This window comes from Mobula hypostoma, chromosome 22 (assembly GCF_963921235.1).
Source record: "Mobula hypostoma chromosome 22, sMobHyp1.1, whole genome shotgun sequence".
NCBI lineage: Eukaryota > Metazoa > Chordata > Chondrichthyes > Myliobatiformes > Myliobatidae > Mobula > Mobula hypostoma.
Window position 1 is genome coordinate 56,848,293 of NC_086118.1, and position 12,870 is coordinate 56,861,162.

The following is a 12,870-nucleotide window of genomic DNA, read 5'->3' on the forward strand; positions in this document are numbered from 1 at the left end:
TTATATATACTGTGTGTGAGTGTGCACATGGAAAATGAGAGCAAAATACTTAGATCGTATTCAATAAGGAATATTAAATAAATTTGCAGTGCAAAATAGCACAGCAGTGTTCATGGACCGTTCAGAAATCTGATGGGGTGGGTGGGGCGAGCCTAAAACATTGAACAAGTGTTCAGGCTCCTGCACCTCCTCTCTGACGGGGTAATGAGAAGGGGGCAGCTGCTGGGTGATGAGGGCCCTTAATGATGGATGCTGCCTTCCTGAGGCATTGCTGTTTGAAGATGTCCCCAATGGCGGGGAGGCTGGTGTCCACGACGGGACTGGCTGAGTGTACTGCGGGAGGTTACACGGACACAGGCTCTTTTGATTCCCATTTGAACTCTGGGAGCTCGCCTGTCTGTTCAGGCGGTCCCAAAGCCAGCCATTCCTAGCACAGTGATAGTCTGCACTGAATTTGGGAACCGTGTCTGAAGATAACTTGGCAATCAGCCACCGCCAAACACAGGCAGCCATCCACTCCTGGAAGTCGACTCCACGGGCATCAGGCAAACAGCAAGAGTAAACAAGGAGGAAATACAGCCAAGGCAACAAGAGAATTTATTAAAACAGTTCTACAAATACATACAGCTGGGAACGGGCTGCACAATAGATGCAAACTAGGAGACAACTGAAAAGTATTCTGGTTACTTACTTTTATAACTGATCACCTGACAGTGTTGCCAGGAATACAATGGGTTGATGATTCTTTTTTCTTCTTTAATTTGATCTTTCTTGAAAAAAAAACATCACTCCACTGAAAATAAAACACTTTATTTGTAATGTTATTATAAATTAGTAAGCGTTGAAGCTAAAAGACTTAGACATCCTCTTAGGTTTAGAGTGAAGGCTTTATAAACGTCCTTGCTCAATTGTGACCAATTACTAAATACATAAATTAAAAAAAAACTTAACATAGCAGCTCAGTTATAAAAGGCAGATAGAGATCGGGTTTTTGAAGAATTGCATCTTAACGCCTCATCACACATCGGGGTTTGATGGGTCTATTCCAGCAATTTCAGTTTTCAATTTGGATCTTCACAATCAGCCGTTCCCCTTTCATTTCGTAAATATACAAATTCTGCTTTACATGGAGAAAGCATTCCCCTGCACTCAGCTTGGACAAATCCCACCACCTGCCACTTCGCCCAGGATTTCTCCACACATTGATTCATTATCAATATTCTGCAGCAGCAGAGAAATGCCTGGCGAGGAAAGGGAGTGGAGGTCACAATTATATTGTTCAAAGCTTTAAATAAATAGGAATTGAAAGCAAATACACTGATCTGTAAGCTAAACCTTCCCCAGTTAAACATGGGTTTCATCGCAGATGAAAAGGCACTCATTCCCTGCTGTATGTCCCAAACAAAACAGAAAATGCTGGAAAGCGTCCTCAGGGTAGCTTCTGAGAGATAAAGGACATTACAACTTGCCTGCCTCTTCCAAGTAGCAATCAGCATTAGTGAGCCCATAATTATGCTGCTTTGTCAAGGGACTGACAAAAAGACCCAGTCAAAGATCTCCCTGTAACCTGACCTGCTACCTATACCCAACATCATTTACTAAGAGTTTCAGAATTCTAGTGCATCTCCACGGGCCCAGAATGTGCCGAATTCTGACCCTAGAGTGTGACTTAATGTAGGAACAATTTCATGGTTTTAACTTTATCAGGACCACAAGCCAACAACTAGAGCGGAACAAGACCCAAATGCTGAGATTAATTCTCAGGGAATCACATTACCCCATGATTGATGTGTAAGGAGAAAAATCTCAGTAAACGGTTTGCACCAAAACTTTGCTCATTAGAGTAGTTCCAAGGCTTCCCTGGGAAGATATTTCTAAAGTTAGGATCAGGGCAAAGCTCTCCCTACAATGTCCTATTAGATGTACCCACAGCAAGGAGATGCAGGTGAGACACAGAGCACACCTCCCTCTGCACCTACCCATCACACACTCCCAGGATCAGATGCAGAAAGAAGCTCCCTCCACACTGTCCCATCACATATTCCCAGGGCCAGATACAGAGTGAAGCTCCCTCCACACTGTCCCATCACACACTCCCAGGATCGGACACAGAAAGAAGCTCCCTCTGCACCTACCCGTCACACACTCCCAGGATCAGACACAGAAAGAAGCTCTCTCCACACTGTCCCATCACACACTCCCAGGATCAGACACAGAAAGAAGCTCCCTCCACATCATCCCACCACACACTCTTGGGTTTGGACGCAGTGTGAAGCTCCCTCCACACTGTCCCATCACATTCTCCCAGGGTCAGACACAAAGTGAAGCTCCCTGTACACAAGCCCGTTACACACTCCTGTGCTCAGATACACAGTGAAGCTCCCTCTGTACCGCACTATCACACACTCCCGGGGTCAGACATGTAGTGAAACTCCCTCCACAACGTTCCATCACACTCTCTTGGGATCAGCCACAGAGTGAAACTCTCTTCACACCATCCCTTCACATACTCCCAGGGTCAGATAGAGTGAAGCTCCCTCTACACGGTCTCATCACACCCTCCTGAGGTCAGACACAGAGTGAAGCTCCCTCCACACCATCCCATCACACACTCCCGGGGTCAGACACAGAGTGAAGCTCTCTCTACAGCATCCCATTACACACTCCCAGGGTCAGACACAGAGAGAAGCTCCCTCTACATGGTCCCATCAAACACTCCCAGTATCACACATGAAGCTCCCTCCGCATCATCCATCACACACTCCCAGTGTCAGATACAGAGTGAAACTCCCTCCACGTTGTTCCATCCCACACTCCCAGTGTCAGATAGAGTGAAACTTCCTCCACATTGTCCCATCACACACTCCCAGTGTCAAGTACAGAGTGAAACTCCCTCCACATTGTCCCATCACACACTCCCAGGGTCAGACACAGAGTGAAACTCCCTCCACACTGTCCCATCACACACTCCCAGGGTCAGACACAGAGTGAGTCTCCCTCCACACTGTCCCATCACACACTCCCATGGTCAGACACAGAGTGAAGCTCCCACCTCATGGTCTCATCACGCTCTCCTGGGGTCAGACACAGAGTGAAGCTCCCTCCACGTTGTTCCATCCCACACTCCCAGTGTCAGATAGAGTGAAACTTCCTCCACATTGTCCCATCACACACTCCCAGTGTCAAGTACAGAGTGAAACTCCCTCCACATTGTCCCATCACACACTCCCAGGGTCAGACACAGAGTGAGTCTCCCTCCACACTGTCCCATCACACACTCCCATGGTCAGACACAGAGTGAAGCTCCCACCTCATGGTCTCATCACGCTCTCCTGGGGTCAGACACAGAGTGGAGCTCCCTCTACACTGTCCCATCACACACTCCCGGGGTCAGATACAGAGTGAATCTCCCTCCACACCATCCCATCACACACTCCCGGGGTCAGACACAGAGAGAAGCTCCCTCCACACCATCCCATCACACACTCCCGGGGTCAGACTCAGCGAGAAGCTCCCTCTATACCGTCCCATCACACACTCCCGGGGTCAGACTCAGAGAGAAGCTCCCTCTATACCGTCCCATCACACACTCCCTGGGTCAGACTCAGAGAGAAGAGAAGTTCGTTCTACACCAAGGAGCTCAAACTCAGTCAAACTGCTCTGATGTGATCTTGAAGCCATATCCACCCGACCCAACCTGACTGATCTGTATCATTGGGCCTTACTGAAGAGGGCTGCTTTATACAAACTTTTAGCTTTCCAGAAACTGATTTACTGCGTCTCTGAGTTGAAGGAAAAGACAACTGCCCCAGTATCCAAACATTGAAGTTAAAGCCTCTCTCCCTGTCCACTGAAGAGTGAAGCATTCTGTTCTATGATCTAAACTCTTTCTTTATAGAATACACAATATATAATATAACTTTATTTTTCTTAAAATACACTTGTCAGCATTCCATTCAAAAATACTGTACAAAAAGGACCTTTATAATTCTCTCTATAAACATTAACATTATCATATAGAACATCTATGCTTTTGGTGAGTATAAATCAGGCTGAAAGCGAGAATTACCACCATTCACAGCTAAACCCTGATCACTGGGGGCCTGTACTGACCACCTCTACATTCAAATATCCAAAATCAAGTGGCCTTCAAAACCCACAAGGGTTACACTTCTTTGCAGATTTTTTAAAAAAGAGAATCGATCCCCCTTCTCAATAGCTGGTGCTAATTCTTCGTGGTATGGGAGCCCCTCGTTCAGACAGCCAGCCCCCACCTCCGAGGTGGGGAGCTGACATAAAGAGCAACTGATTAATCCGAGATCCCAACAGCTTTGGAGAAAGGGAGGCTCTTCCAGCCCTCTTGGACCAACCAGGACTCCAAGACAACCACAAACCTTGCCTTCACTGACGTTAAATACCATTATTGCTTTTAGTTTGGAGAAAAATAAAAGCTTAGCCCAACACGCCATGCCTTACACTCAGGGAGATGAAAAGAGTGTTGGGAGAAGGGAGTAAAATCACAATTGTTAAATTGTTTTCATAAACAAGCATGCACTTGGAGGAGGAAGTTCACCAACGTTGAAAGGTTACCGTCTTCATTCTAAAAAAGCACATTAGGGATACATCACAGAGAAAGGAGATACAGTTAACAACTAAAATTTAAATTATATATAATCTTGAGCATTTTCTCCTTCACCAGAAGTTCAGAGGTTGGAGAATAGTGGGGGGGGGGGAGAGAAGGTGGGAATGATGGGGAAGAATGAGCTGTCAAAAAACCAATGCACAGCCTGGGGTTAGAAGTCAGTGACAGGTTGCAAATGTTTTCTCTTTAAAACTCTGCAATTATCTAACAACAGATTTTTTTTTAAAAATAGGAGATTGAGAGCATTTGACAACCTGCTTGTCTGCTGGATGGGGGAGGGGGGTCATGCTGGATCTCAGGGGCGGTTAGGAACTCTGAAAGCGAAATTGAAGATCTTACAGCGATGACTATTTCTATGGGGAAAGGCAGGACCTATCGCCAAAAGCGAGGGGAAGAAATGAACTTGGATCTAGAAGCAACAGACGAGTTCTCAAAAAACAGGCGCAGGGTCTGCGGTTAGAAGCCCAGGGGCTAGAGAACTCCATATGGGTGACTGATTACAAATGCTTTTTTTTAAAACTCTGCAATTATCTAACAACAGTTTAAAAAAAAAACGGGAGATTAAGAGCATTTGACGACCCGTTTGTGTGCTGGGTGGTGGTGGGGGGGGGGGGGAGATGGATCATGCTGGATTTCAGGGGAGGGAGGGGGCTCTGAAAGTGAAATTGAAGATCTTACTATGATTACTGTTTCTAGGGGGAAGGTAGGCCCTGTTTCCAAAGGGGACACAGGACTCTGGAACTGATGCCAATCTGTCCCTCCTGGCTTGTGCTCGGAACAGGTGGTGGGGGGAGGGGGGAGGGGGAGGAAACAGGGGGGAGCTGGATCAGGTCTTGCAAACTTCCTCCAGAGCCCTCTGGTGGGGTGGTGGTCAGGCATCGTACTTGGAGAGGATGTTCTTGCACCTGCTTAGCTCCTTCCGCAGGTCGGCCAGTTCTTGACGCAGTGCCGAGTTCTCTTTCTCCAGGAAGGCCGCGCGGATGGCGATCTGGTTCTCCTTCAGGCGCCGGGCATCCCGGGAGCGCTTGGCCGCCATATTGTTCTTCCTGCGCCGAGCCCAGTACTTTTCATCCTGCTCATGGTTTGAAGTTTGAGGGAAGGGGGAGATGTTAGACTTAGTAAAAGGGAGACACTGGAGGGGAGCAGGGAGCTGGGTTTGATGGAGAATGATTCTCCACCTGACACCGGTTGGATCGGCTGTCAAATTTCCAAGCCTGCCCCTCACATACGGGCCAGGCAGCATTAATGGAGAGGAATAAACAGCCGACGTTTCGGGCTGAGACCCCTCATCAGGACTGGAAAGGAAGGAGGCAGAAGGCAGGGTAGGAAGGAGGGTGGTGGGGGGTGGGGACGGGGGAGGAGGACAAGCTGGCAGGTGACAGGTGAGATCAGGTGAGAAGGGTGGAGATGGAAGGAAGTGGGGACAGGGTAAAAAATCAGCATGATGGAATGGCGGAGAACACTCGATGGGCCAAATGGTCGAATTCTGCTCCTGTGTTTTATGGGCTTATGGAATGATGTGAGAAGCTGGGAGGTGGAAGAGAGAAAGGGCTGTAAGGAGGACCTCCTTCCTTTCCAGCCCTGACGAAAGATCTTGGCCATAACATCAACTGTTTATTCCCCTCCATAGATGTTGCCCGAGTTCCTGCAGCATTTTGTGTGTGTTGCTCTGGGTTGCCAGCATCTGCAGCTTCCCTGGGGTCTCACATACAACTGTTGTGCACTGTGCACATTTTTCCCACGCTAAGATCTACAGAGAGCACAGCCCACAGCTGCATGTATCCAAGGGCGGCAAGGAAACATGACCAGCAGAAGCTCGCTCAGCCCCTTAAGCCTTCCCTATCCCTTAACATGCTCATGGCCTAAGGCAGGGGTTCCCAGCCTGCGGCCCACCGACCACTCGGTAATTGCCGGGGGTCCACGACATAAAAAAGGGTTGGGAAACCCTGGCCCAAGGTGAAAGGGGACAGACTGACGGGCAACTCTTTCCACACAGACAGTGGTCCGTTCGTGGAATGAGCTGCCAGAGGAAGTGATGAAGACATTTTTGACAGGTACAGGTGACTTGATAGACGTGTACAAGATGATAAGAGGCATCGATCGAGCAGACAATCAGACATTTTCTCCCCCAGGGTGGAAATAACTGATATGGGGGGGGGTAATTTTAAAGTACGGGGGGATGTCAGGGGTAGCTTTTTCTACACAAAGTGTGGTGGGTGTGTGGAACACACTGCCGGGGTGGTGGTAGAGACAGATACATTAGGGACATTTAAAAGACTCCTGGATAGGCACATGGAAGGTAGAGAACTGCAGGGCTAAGTAGGGGGGAAGGGTTAGGTTGATCTTAGAGTGGGTTAAAAAGGTCAGCACAACATTGTGGGCTGAAGGGCCTGTACTGTGTTATAATGGTCTATGTTCCACAGCCTCAGCTCCTCCCGGTTCAGACCCCCAGAACTCTTAAGTTCTCCAAACCTTCCATCGTATCCATCTACCCACCAGGGATAAACTGGCCCTGCTATTCACTTCTTGTGCCAGGGAGCCAACCCCACCTGGACTTTATTCCCTGGAGCGCAGGAGAATGAGGGAGGTATTTAAAATTATGAGGGGTATAGACAGGGTCTTTCCACTGAGGTCGGGTGAGAAGAGGACAAGGATCAAAGGTGAAATGTTTAAGGAGAAGCTGTGGGGAACCACCTTCGCTCGAAGGTTTGGCGAGAGTGTGGAATGAGTTGCCAATAGAAGTGGATTTCAATATTTACGAGAGGTTTGGATGGGTGGGATATGGAGGACTGTGGTTCAGGAGGAGGTTGATGGAGCGAAGGGCCATTTTCTGTGCTGTGGTGCCCTATGACTGAAGGCAAGAGAATCTGCCGAGTTACTGGAAGTGGTGGTCAGACCACCAGCATTGTACCGCTCCCCCCTCCTCCTACCACGCCTCCCCCCCCACCGCGCCACACTGCCTCCCCCCCCATCGCGCTGCACCCGCCTGCCCGCACCGCGCCACACAGCCTCCCCCCCTTGCTGAACCAGTTCCAAGTTACCTTCATCTCATCAGGCACAAAGACCTTACGGGCTTTCTTAATCATTGGCTGAGGCTTCAGCTCCTCGTCCGTGAACTTGCGCTTGCGTGGGTCGAACATCTCCTGCCCCGGGATACTGGACAGGGCCAGGTCAGCGGGATCTGGCTCGTAGCTGACTGGCACTTGGATGCTCTCTGGGTCAATCGGACTTGGCGTGTTGCGGCTGGGCGGTAGGATTTGGCCTGCAAGGATAAAAGATTTTAAAGAAGATTAGTTTTATTTGCAACATCTAAGTAATAGAACACAGAACACTACAGCACAGTACAGGGCCTTCAGCCCACAATGTTGTGCCGACCTTTTACCCTACTCCAAGATCAATTTAACCCTTCCCTCCCACACAGCCTCCATTTTCTTTCCGTCAATGTGAATATATCTAAGAGTCTCTTAAGCATCCCTAATGTATCTGTCTCTACCACTAGTTTCTTTGCCTCCACATCTGTTTGCAGGATGAAGCTTTCCAGTCCAGGGCATCAGAGATGTCCTCCTCCTTCAAAGAACGTGGTTTCCCTTCCTCCACCATTCATGCTGCCCTCACCTGCATCTCCTCCATGTCTCGTACATCCACATTCAACCCATCTTCCCACTGCCTTAACAGGGATAGAGTTCCCCTTGTCCTTACCTACCGACCCACGAGCCTCTGCATCCAACACATCATCCTCCACAACTTCTGCCATCTCCAAAGGGACCCCACCACTAAACATATCTTTACCTCCCCCTACTTCTCACTTTCTGCAGGGATCGCTCCCCTCTGTGAATCCCTTGTCCATTCGCCTGTCCCTCCTAATCTCCCTCCTGGCACTTATCTTGGCAGTAGCCAAAGTGCTACACCTGCCCGTTCACCTCCTCTGTCACCTCCGTTCAGGACCCCAAACAGTCCTTCCAGGTGAGGCAACACCTCACCTGCCAATCAGCTGGGGGGTTGTCTACTGCGTCCGGAGCTCCCGATGCGGCCTCCTCTACACTGGTGAGACCCGTTGTAAACTGGGGGATCACTTCGTCGAGCACCTCCGCTCCATTCTGCAAAAGTGGAACTTCCGCCTTTCAGAAGCCCAGATGATCTTCCCACCGAAAGTTTTAATTCTGATTCTCATTCCCATTCCGTCATGTCGGTCCGTGGCCTCCTCTCGTGCCAAGATGAGGCCACCCCCAGGGTGGAGGAGCAAAACCTCATACTCCATCAGAGTAGCCTCCAACCTGATGGCATGATACCGATTTCTCTTTCTGGTAAACAAATTTTTCACTCCCCCTCCCCTCTTCCTCTAGTCTATCACCTGCCCATTCCTTCCCTTTCTCCCATGGTCCACTCTCCTCCCTATCAGATTCCTCCCTCCCCAGCCCTTTACCTTTTCTGCCCACCGGGATTCCCCGATCACCGAGCTATCCCCCTTCCCCTGGCCCTCCCCACCTAGCTATCTCCCTTCCCCGGCCCCTCTCCCCACCTAGCTATCCCCCTTCCCCGGCCCCCCTCTCCACCTAGCTATCCCCCTTCCCCGGCCCCCCTCCCCACCTAGCTATCCCCCTTCCCCTGGCCCCCCCACCTAGCTATCCCCCTTCCCTGGCCCCTCTCCCCACCTAGCTATCCCCCTTCCCTGGCCCCTCTCCCCACCTAGCTATCCCCCTTCCCTGGCCCCTCTCCCCACCTAGCTATCCCCCTTCCCCTGCCCCCTCCCCACCTAGCTATCCCCCTTCCCCTGCCCCCCCACCTAGCTATCCCCCTTCCCCAGCCCCTCTCCCCACCTAGCTATCCTCCTTCCCCTGGCCCTCCCCACCTAGCTATCCCCCTTCCCCTGGTCCCCCCACCTAGCTATCCCCCTGCCCCGGCCCCTCTCCCCACCTAGCTATCCCCCTTCTCCTGCCCCCCTCCCCACCTAGCTATCCCCCTTCCCCTGGCCCTCCCCACCTAGCTATCCCCCTTCCCCTGCCCCCTCCCCACCTAGCTATCCCCCTTCCCCTGCCCCCTCCCCACCTAGCTATCCCCCTTCCCCGGCCCCTCTCCCCACCTAGCTATCCCCCTTCCCCTGGCCCTCCCCACCTAGCTATCCCCCTTCCCCTGCCCCCTCCCCACCTAGCTATCCCCCTTCCCCTGGCCCTCCCCACCTAGCTATCCCCCTTCCCCTGCCCCCTCCCCACCTAGCTATCCCCCTTCCCTTGCCCCCTCACCTAGCTATCCCTCTTCCCCTGCCCCCCCACCTAGCAATCCCCCTTCCCCTGCCCCCCTCCCCACCTAGCTATCCCCCTTCCTCTGCCCCCACCACCTAGCTATCCCCCTTCCCCTGCCCCTCTCCCCACCTAGCTATCCCCCTTCCCCTGCCCCTCTCCCCACCTAGCTATCCCCCTTCCCCGGCCCCTCTCCCCACCTAGCTATCCCCCTTCCCCTGGCCCTCCCCACCTAGCTATCCCCCTTCCCCTGCCCCCTCCCCACCTAGCTATCCCCCTTCCCCTGCCCCTGCCCCCCACCTAGCTATTCCCCCCTTCCCCTGCCCCCTCCCCACCTAGCTATCCCCCTTCCCCGGCCCCCCTCCCCACCTAGCTATCACCCTTCCCCTGTCCCCCCCACCTAGCTATCCCCCTTCCCCGGCCCTTCTCCCCACCTAGCTATCCCCCTTCCCCGGCCCCCCTCCCCACCTAGCTATCCCCCTTCCCCTGCCCCCTCCCAACCTAGCTATCCCCTTTCCCCGGCCCCTCTCCCTACCTAGCTATTCCCCTTCCCTGGCCCCTCTCCCCACCTAGCTATCCCCCTTCCCCTGCCCCCTCCCCACCTAGCTATCCCCCTTCCCCGGCCCCCCTCCCCACCTAGCTATCACCCTTCCCCTGGCCCCCCCACCTAGCTATCCCCCTTCCCCGGCCCCTCTCCCCACCTAGCTATCCCCCTTCCCCTGCCCCCCCCACCTGGTTATCCCCCTTCCCCTGGCCCCCCCCCACCTTTTTACTCTAACGTCTTCCCCCTCCCTTTCCAGTCCTGAAGAGGAGTCTCGGCCCGAAACATCGACTGTTTACTCTTTTCCACAGATGCTGCCTGACCTGCTGAGTTTCTCCAGCATTTTCTGTGCGTTGCTCTGGATTTCCAGTACCTGCAGAATCGCCTGTGTTTACTGTCTCACCGGGTTTTCTTGGCATTCCCTGACCTGGGATTGAGAGATTAGTCATTGACGCAAATGACACAGTTCCAACACGATTCGATGTACCTGTGACAAATAAAACTAATCTAGTGGCTTCCCATGTTTATGCACGTCAGATCCAAACTATGATAGAGTTTGAGCTCTTGTCTAACAAGTTGTGAACAATCAGATCTGCCTTTCAGAAGCCCGAGTGATACTCACAGCTCACCAAGTTATATCTTCAGCAGGTGCGTCTAATCCCTTTTGACATGTGCTGGCATTAAAGATGAGCTTTATTTGTCAGGCATACATCAAAACAGACAGGTTGCGTCAAGGACTGACACAGCCCGAGGATGTCCTGGGGCTAGCTCGCAAGTATCACTACACTCCCGGCCCCAAGGTAGCATGCCCACAACTCACTAACCCCCATCCGTTACATCATTGGAACGTGGGAGGAAACAGGAGCACCCAGAGGGATTCCACACCGTCATGGGGAGAACGTAGAAACTCCTTACAGACCAGTGCCAGGAATTGAACGTGGGTTGATGGTGCTGTAACAGTGCTAGACTAACCACTTTGCTACCGTGCCCCCCATCATGGTCACTGTTGAGGTCTCGCACCAGCAGCATTCCGGAAGATTTACCAAGAATCAGTACTATATTAGGAACCGCCATGCTAACATCAATAATGACTAATTTCCCAACTTTGCAAAACTTTTCCACCAACTCCAGGTCTGGAACGTGACTGAGCTCTTGCCAGCGGCACCCTGCAGATTCGGGTGTATACCTTGTTCTGACAGCTGAATTGGTTTAGGACAGCTTTCCGACACCTGTGAAGCTTACGTGGGTTTGTACAGAATTTACAACCTTCTGATGAGTGGGACATGTTTCGGGTTTAATCAGACAGAATTGCTCAAGGGGCTTCCTGCTTGGTCCAGACACCAACAATCTTAGTCCAAACCGGAGATGAAAAACCACCCAATTCAATAAAAAGTGGGCATGTGGCCAAGTGGTTAAGGCATTGGACGAGTGATCTGAAGGTTGAGAGTTCGAGCCCCAGCCGAGGCAGCGTGTTGTATCCTTGAGCAAGGCACTTAACCACACTGTGCTCTGCGGTGACACCGGTGCCAAGCTGTATCGGCCCTAGTGCCCTTCCCTTGGACAACATCGGTGTCATGGAGAGGGGAGACTTGCAAGATGTCTTCCATACAACCGAGTGAAGACTTTCCAGGCGCAGATCCATGGTCTCGCAAGACTAATGAATGCCTTATTTCCAAAAATAAAAAGATAAATCGACAGGCATGAGAGATCGGAAATAAAAACAGAAAACATCAGGAACTCCCAGGGGGTTAGAGCATCGTTGCAAAGGCTGGTTCCTTAAGGTTGTTGTTATAACCAGGGGGGTGAGCTCCCATCATCTATTAAATGCTCCTAATGACGTGTGCCTCAAATAGCCTCTGACAACCAAGTCCAGCTCCTGGAATCATTTCTACTGACTGGAGAAGGGCCAAAGACGGTTACTGGTGCCTTAAAACCAGTCGCTTTGGGCAGAAGGGGCTTGTCAGCCGTGGTTGGCAGCTCACCTCAGAGAGGGAAAACGCTGATCTCAAACCTCCGCTGCCTTGCGGCTATGCCCACTCATGGGGAAGGCTTCGGGAGTAAACCCCGAGGAGAAATCCAGGGCTGGAGACCCTAAGGCAGTCCCACGTTGAGTTCAACATTGATTGGGAACTTCCGCGATGCCGCCGGTGCCAAGTTGTCTCGGTCTTTGCCGTTCCGTTGGATTCATCAGCTGCGTGAAGGGGGGAGCCTGCTGCATGGACGACAGCCGGCTCTCCGCATCGTACAGCCCCGGCTTGTGCATCACAGACAGCTGGAACGTATCAACCATGGTTGACCCTGACCAACGAAGGGCCTCACAATTGCAAAGAGACACAGTCAGTGTTTATGTTCGAGATTCTCCATAACTTAAAAGACCCGAGTATTCAATGTTTCCAGCTGCGAATCTTCATGAAGACAAAACACACACGACTTTCTCCTGTTTCTGCCTC

At 51.7% G+C, this 12,870-nt stretch overlaps 1 protein-coding gene across 2 annotated transcripts in view; it reads right to left on the bottom strand.

Annotated features, from left to right (window-relative positions):
* Positions 1-580: 580 nt before the first annotated feature.
* The window catches only part of hlfa (HLF transcription factor, PAR bZIP family member a), a 57,773-nt gene continuing 45,483 nt past the window's right edge, over positions 581-12,870 (bottom strand). Inside the window, exons 3-4 of one of the 2 annotated variants that reach the window (XM_063030682.1) lie at positions 7,684-7,904; positions 581-5,714 (exon numbers count right to left, since the gene is read on the bottom strand). In XM_063030682.1, coding sequence (XP_062886752.1) covers positions 5,514-5,714; positions 7,684-7,904 — 422 coding nt within the window. In that variant the 3' untranslated portion in view covers positions 581-5,513. Of the gene's footprint in view, positions 5,718-7,683; positions 7,905-12,870 lie in introns of both variants that reach the window. The other variant, XM_063030680.1, reaches the window with a different exon arrangement.